The sequence below is a fragment of the Mauremys mutica genome, chromosome 1 (genome assembly GCF_020497125.1).
Source record: "Mauremys mutica isolate MM-2020 ecotype Southern chromosome 1, ASM2049712v1, whole genome shotgun sequence".
Lineage (NCBI taxonomy): Eukaryota > Metazoa > Chordata > Testudines > Geoemydidae > Mauremys > Mauremys mutica.
In genome coordinates this window covers 121181313-121201272 of record NC_059072.1, presented here as the reverse complement: position 1 = coordinate 121201272, position 19960 = coordinate 121181313, and the positions used below count along the sequence as shown (strand labels likewise).

Below are 19960 nucleotides of genomic sequence, written 5' to 3'. Positions count from 1 at the left end.
AGAGGAATGGGAGGAAATGTGTTGAAGAGATGACCCGTCCAAGGGAGGAGGAAGTCTCTGCGAGGGACCTGGAGCTGTGACCCAATAAGGAGTAGAATTGGAGACATTTCCTATTGTGTTTTGTCACATACAGATCTGGGGAGCTCCCCACCTCTGGAAAGTGACTCTCACAACATCTGGACGAATGGACCATTCGTGGTGGTTGGAGAAGTATCTACTAAAGTGATCTGCTAGCTCATTCTGTGATTCTGGCAGATCGGAGGCCCCAAGGTGGATTGAGTGGGCTATGCAGAAGTGCTTCCTGGCACAGGTGAAAGGAGAGTGCTCCTCTCTGCCTGTTGATATAAAACATCGCCGTTGTGTTGTCTGTGAGCACTGGCACACACTTGTCCACCACATGGGGCTGAAACGCCTGGCAGGCCAGACGAACTGCCCTGAGCTCCCTGACGTTGATATGTAGCAAGAGCTCTTCTGGAGATCAGAGGCCCGGAGTTTTGAGGGACCCCAAGTGAATAACCCAGCCTGATGCTGAGCTATCTGTGACAAGAGACACTGATGGTTGGGGTCTTGAAAATGGGACTTCTGCACACACTGCCAGCGAGTCTAGCCACCAATGGAGGGAGGCAGTCACAGATGAAGGAACTGCAATGACTGCATCTAAATGGTGTCAGCTCCATGAGTATACAGATGCCAGCCACGCCTGGAGAGATCTGCGCCGAAGTCTCGCATGCTGCATCACATAGGTGCATAATGCCATGTGGCCCAGGAGCTTCAAGCAGTTTCTGGCTGTGGTGATGGGGCGATTTCTAAGGCTCTCTATAAGCATCCCTATTGCTTGGAATCATGCTTCTGGGAGGAAGGCTCTGGCTTGGATCGACTTGAGAATCGCCCCAATAAACTCTATGCTTTGAAATGGGGAGAAAGTAAACTTCTGCACATTTTTTAGCAGACCTAAGTCCTGGATTGTTGACTGTATTAACTTTACATTGGGCTCCACTTGGATCTTGGTATGAACCTGTGACCGGCCAGTCATTGTGGAACCCTGTCTTCGACACCCTGTCTTCTCAGGAAAGCTGAAATAACTGCCATGCACTTTGTGAACACCCGAGGTGCCCCTGGCAGGCTGAATGGGAGCACCACTACTGGTAGTACACATGATTCACGATGAACCAGAAGAATCTTCTCTGTCCCTGAAAGACTGAGACAAGGAAGTAGGTGTCCTTCAAATCGAGGGCAGTGTACCAGTCCCCAGGAAGGGGATGATGCAAGCCAACGAGACCACATGAAACTTTAGTTTCTTTATGAATAAGTTGAGTTTTCACAGGTCCAGAACTGGTCTGAGACTGCCACTGACTTTTGAAATTAGGAAATAAGGGGCCGGGGATTCTATTTCCATTAATTCCAGTGGAACCTCTTCCACGGCTCCCACCCTTAGGAGCGACTGCACCTCTTGGGCTAGAAGGGTCCCTGAAGAGGGACGGGGAGTGAGGGCACACAACTGAACTGAAGAGTGTATTCCAGTGCTATCATGAGTAGCACACAGCAATCTGAGGCAGTACAGGCCCATGCCCAACAAAAATGGGATAAACAGTCCACAAAAACTGGGGAAGTTGGATCCAAGTTCTGTCCTGATATGTCTTCCCCACGCATCCCATCAAAAGGTCTGCTTAGATGCCACAGAGTGTTTGCAGGGAGCAGGCGCAGAAAAGGATTGCAGCGGAGGTCTTCTCCTAAAGCCCCTGCTCTTCCTCCTTTTGTGGTCTTGCCAGGCAGGTGGCGGAAAGAACTGACTGGCCAGCTGAGGTTTATAATGTTTCCTTGAGGGTGCCGGTGTATAAAGCCTTAGGGACTTCAGGGTGGCCCTCGAGTCCTTAGACTATGCAGCTTGGAGTCTGTCTGCTCAGAAAAGTGATGTACCCTCCAAAGGGTCCTGCAACGTCTGTTGAACCTCATAAGTAGGCCCACGGATTGAAGCCAAGAGCTTCGACGTACTGCCACCACTGAGGCCATGGATCAGGCTGCAGAGTCCGCTGCATCCACAGCTGCCTGCAGGAACACCTTTGCCATAGATTTGCCTGCAAATTCTCACCTGGACTCCTGTGACAGTACTCCTTAAATTTCAGCATGAGTCCCAGGAGTTAAAATCATACCTGCTCAGGAGTGCTTGCTGATTTGTGATCCTTAGCTGGAGGCCACCTGTTGAATAGACCTTTGTGCTGAAGAGGTCTAATTTTTTTGGTGTCCTTGGCCTTGGGGGTTGACCCCTGCTGACTGTCATTACGCTGCTGATACAACCAAAGATCCCAGTGGTGGGCGTGTATAAAGGAATTCATACCCATTAGTCAGAACAAAGTATTTCTTTTCAGTTTTCTTTGCCGTCAGATGAAGGGAAGCTGTGGTCTGACACAATGCCTTGATGGGTCCTTAATAGCATTGTTCAGGGGCAATGCCACTCTTGAAGGGTCTGTTGCTGCTAGAATGTCTACTAGCGCATGGGAGGACTCCCTGATCTCCTTTATCTGGATCCTCAGGTTTTGAGCCACTCTTTTAAGGAGTTCCTGATGAGTCTTGTAGTTGACCTGAGAGGGTGCTATGTCTGCTCCCATGACAGCCTCATTTGGAAAGGAGGAGAAGGATGCCTGTACACTTAGAGGACACTGTTCTTCGCCCTCGGCACAAGATGTGTCTGGTGGTGCTGGATCTTGATATTCAGCACCAGTCTCTGTACCAGAGCCTGGATTTTGCTCAAAGCAGAGCAGTGGAGGCACTCTGGACTCTGACACCACAGAGTATGACCTTCTGGAATGTGACCCTTGCATCAGAGGGAAAGCCGAGGGTTTCCAGAAAGGACACTGTCTCGGCATCTGCCACTGTCCCTGTGGCCAAGCTGTGAGTGGGTTGCCTTGACTCAGGTCTATGGCCGGACAGTGCCAGCTGTAGTGACAGCCAGCTCCTGAGAGAAACATACGACTCCACCTCCAAGTCTGTCTCTGAAGATTCCCTTCCCAGAGACCAAGCTGGAACAGTGCCGACCAGTGCCGTGAGGGAGGTGACTGGGGCTGGGCCATCATGGCCAGATTCTCTTTTGAAGGCACCTGAGACCTCAGTTCTGTGGAGGTCCTTCCCGCTAGCGCTGCCACTGACAGTTCTCGTATGGCTGGGGATGGCAGTACCAGTAGAGAAGTAAATCTCTCGCTGCTGCAAATTCCTCTGGCGTTGACAGTACCACCAGGGCAGTGGAACTCTGGTGGCTCTCTTGCGGTGGAAAGCTGATTAGTACCAGACTCAACGGTACCCATTCCAGGGCCTGAGTCAATGGCGCCGCAAGGGTTGTTGGAACCACAGAGTGGCCTGACATGGGTCACACTGTATTAGTATGTCTCTCCCCTACCAACCTCAGGGTTGGGGAACGACCTCTATCAGTCTTTTTCTGCTTCTTTCCCAGCACCGGTGATGGAGAGTGGTGCCGAGGTTCCCCCTCTGGAGCACTTTTCTTCAGCACTGGGGATGGTGGACTGTGTCAAGTCTCTCAAGAAGCAGGAGTGTCTTTCCTCAGTGCCACTGATAAGGAATAGTGCTGAGTCTCCTACAGAGTAGCGGGGGGTGCTCCTTACTGAGGCTGAAGTACTCAGTGCAGACTCTGAGTGACCCGGCTCCAAGGGAGGTCATAGTGCTGCCTCCCTGAGGATAAATCTGAGCCTAGTGTCTATCTTTTTTGGTATGGGGCCTGAAGTCTTTGCAGATCTTACAGAACTCCCATACACGAGCTTTCCTCAGGCATTTAAGGCAGCTGGAATGGGGGTCATTCACAGGCATAGGCTTGTGGCAAGAAGCACAAGGCTTAAACCTCAGAGACCAAGACATACCCTGGTGCTGAGAAGGGATTAACACCATTGAGTGGGGTTCTGCTAACCTAATTATTTATCTAAAATCTGAAATTTAACTACTAAGAATAAAGATAAAATATACAATGAGGTTAGAAAGTCCACTGAGAGAGTACTTCCAGAGTGCAAGGACGAGGCAATTCCAGCAACCGTCACGGTTGGTAAGAAGGAAATGAGGGGACTGCAGGTCGGCGGGACCCTTTATAACACTATTTGAGCATATAACTCCAGGGGGCACCAGAGCCGACCCAATGGATACCACTGGAGGGAAAAGCTTTCCGGAGGCGGTGCTCAGGGTAACCACATACCTACATTGGCATGGACATGAGCAAGCACTCAAAGAAGAAAGATAAATTTAATTGAATGCACAGTGTTAACGAACACTGCAGAAGGTTATTTTTAATCCAATACTCCTTAATAGTGATTTTAATGGCAATGCTTTATAGTTTGGGATTTATTATAAAAGATAACTAAAAAATAAAACCCATTCATATAATACAATAGGGGTTAAGTCATGCTACCAGTTCCATTTTTTTCTATAAATTAAGTAAGCCTCCTCTTCAGCATCTTTAAATCTGGCCAAATATTTCTGAATAAATAAAGTCGTCTTTTGCCAAAATTCAATTAAGAATAACAGCTGCATTGATAATCTATGCATTTAAACAAACACTCAATTCTCTTTTGTTATCACTGTGTCTTATAACAATAACTACAGCATTTCATTATTGGGCAGATTAGAATTATTTGTTTCAGTTTTTTCATGTTGTTTCAGTAATATATTTAATATTACAATCAATATAATTTGTCTATAAAAAGGGCTAGTAAACAATGTGTTTAACAGAGGTTTATTAAGTTTGGCAGGTGCAAAATAAAACAAATATTTACAAAATAATTCTGTCAAAAGGAAATATTTACCTTTATTAAAAGTTAAATCTCCACTAGGCTTATATTAGAAATATAAAGTATAAAATATGATCATCACGTATTCCTTACCCTTTGCTCCAGAGCTGTCTGCGTCTGTTGTCTTAATAGAGCTTTAAATGGTCCCCCTTCTTTTCCAGCACTCCCACTGCCCATTCCTAAAGAAAATCAGCACATAAATAACATCCAGAGAAACAAGTTATGGACTGTATTTATTAGTCTCTGATTTTTTTTTAAACCTATGATACAAATTATAGTTAGAAACTTCTGAAAGTTTATTTTTACCAATCAGGCACACTGAAGACTAAGGATCTTATTCACATTTATACGATATTTCCCTTTAGTGCCAGTGTAAAGGGGCATTAGAGTGAACATAAATTGCACTTCAAGTCCCTTTACAGTGTCAGAGGGGTGTACAGGACCTTAGTGTAAATAAGAATAAGGGCCTAGGGGCTTGAACTTGCAGCTCTTAGTTCTACAGTATGGCTTGATCTTTTTCCCATGGATGCAAGAGTGTTTTTGCGATCAGTTTCAATAGGCACAGGATCAGCTCCATAATCCTTATTTTCACAAGCAGTTACAGCCAAAGTTGCAATTCACATCAGTGAGTATTGCAGGATCAGTCCTAATTCAAAAGTGCTAAACTAGAAGTAATCCTACTAGTGCAATTGGCCAAGATTTCTGCTATAAAGCCAACTATGGACCTGTGTCCAAGAATTATTTACAGTAGCAGTTAAAAAAAGATTCCATGTTGTGAGGTTCATACAGTTTCAGAGTAGCTCAATCATTTTTCCTCATGAGTTGGGGCTCAAACCTCCAGTTTCCACATATACACAACTTCTACTCATGCACTATAAAATTTGGCCCAAAGAGAAAACTGTACGGGCAAGCATATAACAAATGTACATCTTTTAATTTAAATTTTAACTCTGAAAAAGATACTGTAACTTAGAATTGAAGGACAGTCTAACATTTATGTAGAGTACATTGACTCATCTGAATCATTCAGATCAGCCATGGACTACTATTGAGCATTCTAAACTGCCAAATTTATCTGTGATTTGCTTGCTAAAAGACATTTGTTGCTTCGCAGTTACTAAATCCAGGAAGAAAACATATACCAAGGCTGTGTTTTTCCTACAATAATCATAATTTTGGTGAATCAGATTCACTTGGTGGTATTTCATACCTAAGAACATACTTCACTGATATTTCTTATAGTCAGATCTGCCTACATGCCTCAGAACTAAATCGATATTTATTTGGTTTCAGTGTATCAGCAGTTATACCTTTCAATACTCTGAGATATCAATGAAAATACTAATAAAAATGAAGGACAAAACTAAAAAAAAGCATCAGGAACAAGGCGAATGAAGTTATGATTGAAGGGAATATTTTTAAAGTTACCTTAACTGCTATTTTAAAACAGACAATACATTGCTACTTTCCGTCCCCTTTCTTCTGCTAAAAAATCCAGTAACAATAAAGAAGGAAAGATATTTTTCCATGTAAATGTGTGAGGACTTTTTGTTTTAAACAAACTCAGGGACTGTTGTTGTTGGCACTTCATTTATTCACTCATTTCAAAACTGACAAATGCTATCATGTCTAAAATGTTATTTATATACAGGAAATGAAATATTTTTAGCTGTTCTTGGATAAGGAAACAAAGATTAGCATCTGTATAGTCCCATTAATAAAATTAAGTTATTTTATGTTATTTTGCATTAGACCTAAATAGCATTTTCAAGGGACTATACAATACTAAAAACACACTGACATGAAATGAAGAATATTTGTTGAGATGAAACACATTCTTAAAAAACATAAAATAATCAAAGCACTATCTGTAGAAAAGAAGCAGTGATTACTAGTATTTAATTTAACAGGACAATCTAGTGATCTCTGTCAATGAAACATAAAAAGGAGGAAGTACAAATACAAAGTTTGTGTACAGTCAGAATGAAACAAACCAATTTTAACAGTACAATAAATATGGTTGCTAGCCACATGATGGTCAGATTTCAACAGAAGAATATGATTGAGTTGGTAAGGACGATGGAGTGCTTGTTCCATCTAAAATACAGGAACATTATTATAATGAAGAGAATGAAAAGAATATCAGTATTCAGTAGTTGTCTAATGGTAGTAAGTCCAATTACCAATATTTAGTGGAGACGTTTTTGGAAAAAGGAAAGAGTTCTGCAATATAAGGTAGGCTATTTGTTTCAAATATTGATCAACTTAAGGAAGAGGCTCTAGAAATTATTGCAAGCCTCCAGGTGGAAAAAAAATTATCCTGTAATAGTCATGTAGCCAGCAGTTTTCAGAGACTATTTTAACTAAAAGGTATAGAAGGCTAGGTATTAAATGCCCCCTAACTGACTAACAACAACATTCCATTTATTTCTTAAAAGGCATTTTAAAAAAGGTGATTATAGATTGATCCTACCAGAAGCAGCCAGAAGCAGCTCTTCAGTGAAAGAGACACTTTTCCTCAGAACAAATGGGCTGACATGGCTAGAGTGAAGAGGGTTAAGGCTAGACCCCGGGAGGAGGAGACAGGACTTGTTAAGATGTGGGGAACCACAAGACAGAGTAGGGGAGCTAGGAAACAGGAAAATCCTAGGCCCCTGTGGGGAAGGTGCTGTGGAGGAAAGTAGTAGAGAGAAAAGATGTAGATTCACAAGATGACTAAAGAAATAGGAGGAGGAAAGCAAAATGAAGCAAAAACAAAACAGACTTTTTTTTCAAATGAACAGATATATACTGCTAGCATATGAAAAAGCTATTACCAGCATACAAAGAAATGAAATGACAACTTAGCACCACAGTGTGGATTAGAAGCACGTTATCAAAAATCTGAGTATGAACTTGTTAACTTTGTTTTTAAATGTATTTAGTTTTATTAAAGAGCCAAAGTAATTGAGTATTTATTTCATATTTCAATTAAATTTTACATAAAGATTTAAAATGAATACTTCTAAATAAAATCTATTCAAAACAGCCCTTCCAACATGCCTAAGGAAAATTGATATGGTAACAGCTTCTCTTCTCCAAAAGTTCTATGAATTTAAGTTGACCATTATCCAGAAACCTAAAAATTTAATTTTTAAAGTCTTAAATCTTATAATGGTGTGTGTATACATACATATTTACTTAGTTCCCACATAAAAAAGGAGTGCCCATCTTCTCAATTTCCTCCACATGTATACTAATTCTTCGCTCTCTCATAACCCAAACTTATTAAAATATATTATATATGTTACACACGTAATATGTAACAACTTTTGTCAGTCAGGTACTTCTGTTAGTTTACAATTACATGAAAAGTAGCACTACTCACAACAGGAAGTCTCCAATTCCAAACCAGAATTAACTTTCTCAGTGCATTTTGAAACTCCTCCTCTCACCTTTTACTACAGAGAATTTGACACAGCCCATTCCACACTGTATCATCACATTCTACTTTATAAAAGAAATGGTGGTAATCTTTCTTCCAACAGTTCCAACCCAGAAGACTAATAAGCAAATCCAAGTTTCTCTCTCTTTATATCATGGTATAAATACCTAAATGTTGTGGTATATGTGCTTCTTATGAAAGTTAAAGTCTCAATTTGAAGTCAAGATATTGACATTGCTTCCTCAGTCATACTCTATTCCTCTTCCTTGCTCAGACAGCTTAAAAAAAAAATCCCAATTTTCCCTTCTTCAGATGGCTTGAGTAGTTTACACCTTGAATTTCAGATCTTTTTATATGTGCCAAACCATTAATCAGATCATCGTCATGAACTAGAACAGGGGTCAGCAACGTCTGGCACGCGGCTCGCCAGGGTAAGCACCCTGGCGGGCCAGGCCAGTTTGTTTACCTGCCACGTCCGCAGGTTCAGCCGATCATGGCTCCCACTGGCCGCGGTTTGCCGTCCCAGGCCAATGGGGGCGGTGGGAAGCCGCGGCCAGCACACAGTTTGCCCGCACTGCTTCCTGCCACCAACATTGGCCTGGGATGGCGAACCACGGTCATTGGGAGCCGCGATCAGCCAAACCTGCCGACGCGGCAGGTAAACAAACTGGCCTGGCCCACCAGGGTGCTTACCCTGGCAAGCCGCGTGCCAGAGGTTGCTGACCCTTGCACTAGAATAAAGAGCTTTGACACCAAGACACCCTCTACTAAGCAAAACTCCCCAAAAAACTGAGAGACAAGGCCAAACATAACTTTATTAAAATAATCTGTAAGAACAGGTTTCATTAAGTAAAACTAGAGCCACATCATCTCAGCCATACTACACTTACTTCAGTAAACAGTGATCAAACTTATTTTAGAAAGCAGTAAAAGAAAAACTAAACCAAGTTAGTCTAAGTCTCAATTTGCTTTTTTTTTAAAAATAGTATCCTTTATAGGGACAAAGCTTTAATCAGGGTTGATGAGCCAAGAATCCTGTAACAGTTCGTGTCCTACGTATGGGTTGTATTGAGTTGTTAATTTAGATTATAGAACCTTGAGAAAATGCTAGTGCCATCCTTGAAAACAATGCTATCTTTTTTATTTTAAAACACCACAAACATGTTTGGTAAAGTCTGTTTAGAACTGCCACCTGAACGAAGAAAATATTTAACACAATTTATATCATTCAATAGTATTCGCTCTCCTTCTGTTGATGACTAATTCTTATCAAAATTAAGGATATTTTATAGTTATATCCCTGAATTAATTCTAACTATAAAGTGATTATTATGCTTTCCTCCCAGAACAACTATAGTTGAAGAGTCACAAAAGTCAAGGTGAAACGTGACTCAAACATATTATATATTATGTTGTTAAGTGATTATTTTTTCAAAATTCAGTGTGTATGTAAAATTTTTAGACATAACAAGCAAGCCTTCTGATTGGGACACATTTTGGCAACAGAGAGCTGAACATATTGCCAAAAGATAGCAGCTACATGATACTGCCCTAGCAAATAAAAGAATGACTGGAGTCACCAAATGAAATTAATAGGCTGCAGGTTTAAAACAAACAAAAGGAAGTACTTTTTCACACAACGCACAGTCAGTCTCTGAAACTCTTTGCCAGAGGATGTAGTGAAGGCCAACAGGGTTCAAAAAATGACTAGACAGGTTCATGGAGAATAGATCCATCAATGGCTATTAGCCAGGATGTGCAGGGATGGTGTCCCTAGCCTCTGTTTGCCAAAAGCTGGGAATGGGTGACGGGATGGATCACTTGATGATTACCTGTTCTGTTCATTCCCTCTGCAGCACCTGGCATTGGCCACTGTCGGAAGACAGGATATTGGGCTGGATGGACCTTTGGTCTGACCCAGTATGGCTGTTCTTCTGACTGCTATTAGCTTAACTTTGAAAACAAAAAACTGAAGCTGATGAAGATGGCCCAGCTTCCTCGACATATTAGGAAATTCCTCACCACAAAGGCCCCTATCTTGCAATCTGATCTACACAGATGCACTCGTGTCCACACAGAGTCCATTGTTTCAATGGGGCTCAGTGTAGGTGCAAACAGTCCATCCATCCAGATCATGGTGCAGGATCAGAATCTAATGTAGCTACTGCAGAAATGTCTCAATTTCACTGCAGACTACTATCACTCTCCTGTGCCTTTGGGATGTCTACTAAGATGGCTACCTATCCTGGAACTTAATCAGATAACATGTATGTTTTCAAACAATCATCAGGAATTTAATAATACAAATGTATGAATTTGCAGGGTGGTATCTCTTAAAAATAAATATTGGCCTGTTTGTTTTTTAAATACACTTGCTCTCAGTTTCTTTAAAACATAATTGGTCACCCTAGGTTGTCCACAAGACAAACACTATTTACATAAAATATAAGAAAGAAAGAAAAGACAAAAAAAGGTTTTAAAAAAAAAATGAAGAGGGAGAGTTGCAATTTGATAGCTTCTTATTTTTAGGTTTTTGGATTAAGTTTGAAAAATTAACTCTTGAGAATCTACAACCTATTTCCATGTGTAAATCTTGAATCTGAAGTATTCCTGAGACACCCATCAAGTACAATAACTGAGTCCAAAAAATGTAACATACCTTAAAACTGTCATGATTAGGGAGATGGGAACGTTCTCAGATTCAAATACTATTTTTAAACATCATATTTAGAAAAAACATTTAAAACAGCAGCCACACTTTTATACATGGGCCTACAGTATTTTTGCTCTGTTGTAGCAGAGCCACGTTTGTTGGGCTCCATAAGAAATTAAGGGGGTGGAGGGAGGAATTAGCGTCCAATTAAATTGTGAAAAGCCAGTTGAGAAAAATATTTTTAAGCTTTTAAAAAGGTGTTCTTTAATAACCTTTAAAACTAGTTTTAAAAAATTACACGACAGTGTATACTTGATTTACCACAGCCACTTCCATAACCCTGAAGAAGTTCAATAGACACTAGCAATTGTATTTCTAGAATCAATTTGCAAACAGACATGTGGGATTTACACAAAAATATGGATGCATTTTCAGCAGAGAAGATTAGTCTTAGAAAAATCACATACACTAGTAAGACTTGATCACTCGTTTCCCCATCATGTTATGGTGAAAATGTACCCCCATAATTTATAATCTGAAGTGGAGGAAATTAAAAGAAAAAGACAATTCCTTAGGACTCTCTTTATAACATTTTGAGATGCTTCTAAATGGTTATATTATAAATGCTACTCTGAAATTGCCTATATGGCATGGTTATAAAGCTTTGGAAAACAAAGTACAGTAAATCAGTGCACTACGCAAATGCTTTCATGCTTTAATTGCGCTATTTGAAATATCCAATTTCCACATCATTTTGATAACTTACATGCCAAAAAGGAAAAAGGGTTTGAATGAAAAGATAAAACAGAAATACAAATTAACAAAAAAAATAAGAGTGGGTGGAAGCACCTTACCAGTTTTGGGTGTCAAACTCAAATCTGTGTCAGAAGAAGAGGACTGTCGACTGTAGGACTTGGAAGGTGAAAAGGAATAGGTTTGGTTTTTCAGAGGGGTGGAGGGTCCTGATGAATGAGTATTGGGATTGGGATCTTCATTGAAAGGAATCCTGCCAGAAGAAGGTGGAAACATATTCAGTAATCCTGTGCCAAAGGACCTGGCTGACAGCAGCATGATCCGAACACCAGGATGGGGTTGGGGTAGGGCCAGCAGTTATTCCTTAAGTGTGTTGCTGGGGATGAGGCCAAAAGCAAAGAAATGATGTTTACCCACTCAGCATTCTACAGATAGATGCTGATTATCTGCACTAAAACAGTTAAGCCAAATAAAAGACATGAAATGTCAGACCAAGGGGGGAAAAAAGTATACATGCAAAAGAAAACAAAAAACTCAAAATACGTGGCTTTAAAAAAAAATGTTCAACTACACAATACTTGTTGAGTTAGATTATTAAAGAAAAAATGATCTCAAACTATATTTGTGTTTATATATATAATATTATATATATATATATATATACACACACACACACACATATATTTATGTACACACACACATTTTAAGAAAAAAAAATGTTTCCTTATCCTATAGCATCAGCAGTGTGCCCACAGCTAAAAACAAAGCAAAGAGAAAAACCTTAAGGAATACAACTGTATTGACAAACATGTCAGTTATGTGCAGATTGCCTTACCTGTTCTCCAGTACTGTCTTTTCCACAAAGCGACACAAACCCTTCCTAACGCTTTAAAAATTCAGGTAACATTTGGATTACACTTGAAAGCAATTTGAAGCCCAATCATGGTTTCCTATTATGACTAGTAAGAAAGACTCAGATGTATGATTTTTGCGAGGTAGGTTTTTTGTTTTTTTTTTAAAGGTAATCTCAAGTAGTTAAAGGAAATGAGAAGTATAGCTCTGTGGAAGAGACTTTGAGGAAACACACACTCTTCCAAGTACTATTGAGTTTGTTTCAGCAGCTGAACATAGCAGTAGTTCTCCACTGACAGCAGAAGGACTCCCAGTGAGAAAAAGAGGGAGAAAAGATGGGTGGTACCTGCCTACACTGCCTGCCTGCCTGCACTTTGCGACCACTGTGCCTGTGGCCTGCCTCTCCCCAGCTCTTGAGTCTGAGTAGTCTCGTACCAGTGTAGATGAGAGTGGGAACAGACAGAGAGAAGTTCTGGGTAAGTCGTGAGCCAGAAGCAGTGTGAATTGGGCTGTTGTGAGTCGAGCGGCATCCATGGCTTGGCGGATGAACCAGCGGAGACCTGAGAGAATTTGCAGCCAAGGTGGAAGAAAAGAAAACAATACATACAACAGATTGCAAAGTTATGTTAAAAATGATTTCAGGGAGTGCTAGTTAGCGGAGATCTCTTATTCTTTAAGCAGACTCTAAGAGTTATAATTCCTAGCATGCAAGAGTCAAGACGAAATCAAAAGGAGCAGGGGAACAGCTAAGTACTAACTTGTTAACATATTATTGAATCTTTGGCATTAAAGGCTACGGTTAATAAAGATAATAACAAGATGTGAGTAGAATCTGCTGGTCTTGAAACCCACTCACACTTCTGGGCAGGACCATACAGATTGGTTAAAACAACCTTATCAAAATACAGCATGCAAGTTGCTAAACAACCTTGCACATACATGGGTTAAGATAATGTTTTCTGTCGTCTGTTCAAGATTGAATGCTACTGATTTATGGGTGATGTTTAAATTGCTAGCTATTGCAGCCAGTGTGTAGTTTTTAATTGTGTTTTTAATGTTGTTAATATGCCCAGAAGCTCTGTGATGATGGTTGTATGTTTCACAAGTCAATACAAATTAAATTAATAATTCTAAATAAGACCAATAACTGGATCCCACTGCTGGGGAAGTTTTACAGTGGTACTGTTGCTGCCTCATACAAAGTGCTCTGATTGCATTATAATAATTACAAGACTAGTGTACTAAAATAAAATGACCTAATTCAAACAATATATGTCTGGACATGTGACATAGAATATACTTTTTTGTACTCTATTTTTCATCTAGTAATTGTGTAAAATATACATAAGATGCCATAACAAATAAATTGATGTATTCACAGTGGCAACTGAGGACTGTAAATGCTTCCGCCCTCAGAATAATATGACTCTGGAATTTTCCTAATTTTATTTGATTTGTTCCTGTTAAAAATTTGAATTCAAACTGTGTTGTGTTGACTTAGCCAAAGTGAACAACTGGAATTAGGCCACACTCCTCATCATGAAACCTTTTTCAGTCAGTGTACAATTTGTTTTGCTTACAAAGAAAAACAAAAGACTAAAATGATTAAAAGACTTCAAGGATGTCCTTGCATCTCCTGAGCCACTCAACTATCTGAACTCAAGTATACTTATCTTTTCTTAAATGAATATACAGCAAAGACATTCAAAGTGCTAAAAACAGAAATCCCTTAAGAAATGCATAGTATTGTGAAAGATCCCCATGAACAAAAAATATGTTATTTGCATGTGCAAACTATTTACCAGCTAGAGATTGGCGGCTCACAACACGGGAATGTGCAACGCTATGACTGCACAAATGCAAGAGTTATGGAATTAATAGAAAAATATCTTTCTCGTCAAGATTTACTGCTGCAACATCTAATGTCCATCTTCTCAAAATTGCAGAACATAAACCAAGTTACAGACAAGAAAAAACAGTAAAGGAGAAATAAACGCTGGGAAAACACACTGGATATGTAAAACTGAATGAATATGAAAAGAAATGAAATTCACTTCATTACAATCTATTAACTCATACTTACTCCTTCATTTCTTTAGATGGGGAATTACATGCAGGTAAGAATGCTGTGTTACTTATTTTATCCAAGGTACAGACTGTTCCTATGGCTCGTACTACTAGTCCAGATTCTCCCTCCAAATCAAAACACTGCAAGTAACCAACAACTGCATTCCCTCTCATTTCAAGTACCTTCAAGCCAATCTTCCTTTGAAGTTCACCTACAAAAAATAAATACAAGTTAACGGACATCTCACTTAGATATAGGGCAAATGTGTTAAAGAGAATGTTTCTTATTCTCTTCTGCGGATCTGACCCTCTTCATATTTGTAATAATTTCCGGGTAGGAAAACTGGCTAATAGATAACATCAAACATGACTATACCATAAACATGGCCACAACCTTCTCCTGCAAATTGAAGGCTCTTAATTCTGTTATCTTAGGGTACGTCTACACTACAAGACTATTTCGAATCTACTTAATTCGAATTTGTGGATTCGACCTTATGAAGTCGAATTTGTGTATCCACACTTAATACACTAATTCGACTGTCTGAGTCCACAGTAACGGGGCCAGCGTCGACTTTGGAAGCGGTGCACTGTGGGATAGCTTCCCGCAGTCCCCGCTGCCCAGTGGAATGCTGGGTAGAGCCCCCAATGCCTGCTGGGGGGAAAAATGTGTCGAGGGTGGTTTTGGGTAACTGTCATCATTCAACCGTCACTCCCGCCCTCTCTCCTTGAAAGCGCCGGCGGGAAATGTGTTCGCGCCCTTCTCTAGTCGGTTACAGCTCGGACGCCACAGCACTGCGAGCATGGATCCCGCTGCGATCATCGCTGCACTTATGGCCGTTGTCAACTCCTCGCACCTTATCGTCCACCTCTTTCACAGTCAGCTGCTGAGAAATCGGGCGAGGAGGCTCCGTCAGCGCGGTGAGGACAGGAAGTCACAGAGTGGCGCAGACCTCTCACAAAGCAGGGTACGCCGCGCAGTGGAGATCATGGTGGCAATGGGTCAAGTTCATGGTGTGGAACGGCGATTCTGGGCCCGGGAAACAAGCACGGACTGGTGGGACCGCATAGTGCTGCAGGTCTGGGATGAATCACAGTGGCTGCGAAACTTCAGGATGCGTAAGGGCACTTTCCTTGAACTCTGTGACTTGCTGTCCCCTGCCCTGAAGCGCCAGGACACCCGGATGCGAGCAGCCCTGACTGTGCAGAAGCGAGTGGCCATAGCCCTCTGGAAACTTGCAACGCCAGACAGCTACCGGTCAGTAGCGAACCACTTTGGCGTGGGCAAATCTACCGTAGGGCTTGCTGTTATTCAAGTAGCCCACGCAATCGTTGAGCAACTGCTCTCAAAGGTAGTGACCCAGGTCGTCATAGATGGCTTCGGCGCGATGGGATTCCCAAACTGCGGTGGGGCTATAGATGGGACTCACATCCCTATCCTGGGACCGGCCCACCAGGCCAGCGAGTACATTAACCGAAAGGGCTACTTTTCTATGGTGCTGCAAGCACTGGTGGACCATAGGGGACGTTTTACCAACATCTACGTCGGGTGGCCGGGCAAGGTTCATGACGCGCGTGTGTTCAGGAACTCTGGTCTGTTTAAACGCCTCCAGACAGGTAGTTTCTTCCCGGACCACAAAATAATGGTTGGGGATGTGCAAATGCCTACAGTGATCCTCGGGGACCCAGCCTACCCGCTAATGCCCTGGCTCATGAAGCCCTATACAGGCGCCTTGGACAGTGAGAAGGAGCTCTTCAACTACCGGCTGAGCAAGTGCAGAATGGTGGTGGAGTGTGCTTTCGGACGTCTCAAGGGGAGATGGCGGAGCTTACTGACTCGCTCGGACCTCAGCGAAAAAAATATCCCCGTTGTTATTGCTGCTTGCTGTGTGCTCCACAATCTCTGTGAGAGCAAGGGGGAGACCTTTATGGTGGGATGGGAGGTTGAGGCAAATCGCCTGGCTGCTGATTACGCTCAGCCAGACAGCCGTGCCGATAGAAGATCCCAGCGGGAAGCGCTGTGCATCCGGGAGGCTTTGAAAGCTAGGTTCCTCGGAGAGCAGGGTAACCTATGACTCTCCAGTTGATTTACAGAGAAGCTGAACCTGAGCCTGTTTCAGTGACTGTTGACTTCGATCTGCGGTTATATACCCCATTCTCCAGGTTTCCCCCCTTCCAACACACGTTTTAAAATAAATTTAATGGAACACTGATTATTAACAAAGTTTTCTTTTATTATGAATTCCTGTTCAAGGGTTGAAACATGGACGCGGACTGTGGTGGGTACGGTGTGCACTGATGTACAGACCGCTTCTACACTAGAGGAATGACAGGCTCCTGCTCCTACAGCGGTCTCTGGGGGGAGGACGGTTGCAGGTGGGTGTGCAGGAAGGGGTGAGGGGTGCCGTCTTTGGGACGGAGTTTGGATGCAGGCTCTGGGCTGGGGCGTAGGAAGGGGTGAGGGGTGTGTGGGAAGGGTGAGTATGTGTCCGTGGATGAGGGCTCTTGCTGGGGCTCAGGGCATCGGAGAGGCTCGTGGCTAGGGTGGAAGGGCATGGTAAGGGCAGCCTGCCTTGCCATTTGTGGATGGCAGGCGCTAGGACCCTGGGGCAGCATACACCTCACAGACTGACCCTGGTGCCTAGTGACTGCAGTCTGTGTGTGTCCTGCTGTTGATCCTGCCCCCAAGTCTGTACCCTGGTAATGGAGGCTGTCCTATGCAATTAAAAAACCCCTCCCCCCCTTCACACAAAGTCTTCTGACAAGGAAAACGTGACGGAAACAGTGAATAACAACAAACTACTCTTAATACTCAACTACACAGTGGGGGGATGAAACTTGGATTTGGGACTGGGTGATCCAGGAAGGGAAGCACTTCTCAAAATTTATGGCATGAGAGCTGTTTGGTACATGAGCGCTCTGCTGGGGTGGAGTGACAGTTTTCACGGCCCCTAGCGCCCCTCCTTCTTGTGATTTTGGGTGAGGGGGGGACAGGACTTTGTGGCGGGGGAAGGCGGTTGCAGATACAGTTCAGGGGGGCTCTCTGCTCCTGCCTGCGGTCCTGCAGAACATCTACAAGGCACCGGAGCGTGTCCGTTTGCTCCCTCATTAGCCCAAGCAGCGTTTGAGTCGCCTGCTGGTCTTCCTGCCGCCACCTGTCCTCCCGTTCGCTGTGTGAGCGCTGGTGCTGACATAGGGTCTCCCTCCACTGTCTCTGTTCGGCCGCCTCGGCTCTGGAGCAAGCCATCAGTTCCGAGAACATGTCGTACCTAGTCTTTTTCTTTCGCCGCCTAATCTGCACCAGCCTCTGTGAGGGGGATGCCGGGGCAGTTCGTGAAAGAGCCGCAGCTGTGTGATGGGAAAAAGGAAGTGATTTCCTTGAAAAGATACATGTTTGCGAACACTGAACACAGTCTAGTCAGTTTCTGTGAACAAGACCATACAGGGAACCTAGTCTCACGAGCTCTCAGGACAAGTTCGAGATTTCGGAATACGCTTTCATTGGCTGCGGTCTTGCACAGGAGATCGGACAAGCGGGGCGGTACAGCTGAATCCGTGTAGCAGCCAGGCCTGGTAAGCACTACACTATAGGCTGCTTAACAGTTAATGGATAGCTGTGCCCTCCCTCTGAAGGCAATCTGGAAAGCATAAAGTCTGACCCTGTTCCAGCCCCTCGCGGCTGTGCCCGGGAAAGATCACTGTATGCTTTTCCTCTGCGACCTCCAACACGTGGCTGTTAAACGAAGGTCATTGCTATGCAAAGTAAAAGTCAAGCATTCAAAATAGTAACAGTACACTAATTGCCCTAATTAGATGCAGCAGTCGCCGAACGAGATTACCCTGATTATTAACCCTGAGGCGGGTCACTCGGAGAGAGAGAGAGAGAGAGGATGCTGCTAGAATCCCTGCACAGACCAGGACCGTATGCTGCCATGCTGGTGGAGGCAATGATTCCGCTGTACATTACGATGGCCTGGCGCGGAAGAGTGTGCTTCCACGGAGCACCAAATAAGGCACCTCTCCCCAGGAACCTCCTGCGGAGGCTTTTCGAGCTCCTGTACGAGAGCTTCGTGGAAGTGTCCCAGGAGGATTTCTGTTCCATCCCTATATGTGTGGACCTTCTTTTTATATAGTTTTATATGGAAAAGTTTTTATATAGTTTTTATATATTTTTTTATTCCTGTCTTTAAAAAATAAATGTTTCCATGTTTATAGCACTTACCGACTGATCCTTCCCCTGATTCTGAGTCCGGGTTAATGTGAGGGTGATGAAGAGATCCTGGCTGTCGGGGAAAGCGGTATTGTAAGCGCTGTCGCCTGCGTCGTCCTCCACAAACCCTTCCTCATCTTCCCCATCGGCGAACATCGCCGAGGAACTGCCCGTCGACACTATCCCATACTCAGAGTCCACGGTCACTGGTGGGGCAGTGGTGGCAGACCCACCTAGAATGGCATGCAGTGCCTCGTAGAAGCGGCATGTCTGGGGCTGGGCTCCGGAGCGTCCGTTTGCCGCTCTGACTTTTTGGTAGCCTTGTCTCAGGTCCTTGATTTACACGCGGCACTGCGTTGTATCCCGGCTGTATCCTCTGAGTGCCATGGCTTTGGAGACCTTCTCGTAGGTCTTTGCATTCCGTTTGTTGGAGCGCAGCTCCGAAAGCACAGACTCATCGCCCCACACAGCGATCAGATCCAGGACTTCACGGTCTGTCCATGCTGGGGACCTCTTTCTATTCTGGGATTGCATGGACTCCTCTGCTGGAGAGCTCTGCATCGTTGCAGGTGCTGCTGAGCTCGCCCCGATGTCCAAACAGGACATCAGATTCGAAGTGCCCAGACAGGAAAAGGAATTCAAATTTTCCTGGGTCGTTTCCTGTGTGGCTGGTCAGAGAATCCAAGCCTCGACTGCTGTCCAGAGCGTCAGAGTGGTGCACTGTGGGATAGCTCCCGGAGCTACTAAGTTCGATTTGCATCCACACATAGCCTAATTCGAGATAGCCATGTCGAATTTAGCGCTACTCCCCTCGTCGGGGTGGAGTACTGAATTCGAACTAAAGAGCCCTCTAGGTCGAATTAAACGGCTTCCTGGTGTGGACGGTTGAGCGGTTAATTAGAATTAACGCTGCTAAATTTGATTTAAAGTCCTAGTGTAGACCAGGCCTTAGTAGTAGTACATCTGAACCACATACATTATAGCATGTAGCTTGTTGATGGCACTATGAAACATTATGCAATACAGACTGCTACTATTATGGGCTGTTTTACACCACAGCCATGCCAAAGACCACCACTAAGCAAACAGTTTAGTCCTATGTTTTCACACCTCATTAGCTACATTTGACGTTTTGAGAAGGACTTTCACTTGGCTGGGCAATCCAAAATGACCTTTGAAATTCCAACAGTGCCAAATGATACATGGTCGTTTTATGA

The 19960-nt window shown here is 43.2% G+C and overlaps 1 protein-coding gene across 9 annotated transcripts in view; it reads right to left on the bottom strand.

Annotated features, from left to right (window-relative positions):
- Positions 1-19960, bottom strand: part of C2CD5 (C2 calcium dependent domain containing 5) — a 120372-nt gene that overhangs the window by 81140 nt on the left and 19272 nt on the right. For 5 of the 9 annotated variants that reach the window (XM_044993309.1, XM_044993336.1, XM_044993345.1 and 2 more), the window contains exons 7-10: positions 14550-14745; positions 12817-13026; positions 11716-11867; positions 4878-4963 (exon numbers count right to left, since the gene is read on the bottom strand). In XM_044993309.1, the coding sequence (XP_044849244.1) occupies positions 4878-4963; positions 11716-11867; positions 12817-13026; positions 14550-14745 (644 nt within the window). Of the gene's footprint in view, positions 1-4877; positions 4964-7257; positions 7453-11715; positions 11868-12816; positions 13027-14549; positions 14746-19960 lie in introns of all 9 variants that reach the window. The other 4 variants (XM_044993355.1, XM_044993362.1, XM_044993369.1 and 1 more) reach the window with 2 other exon arrangements.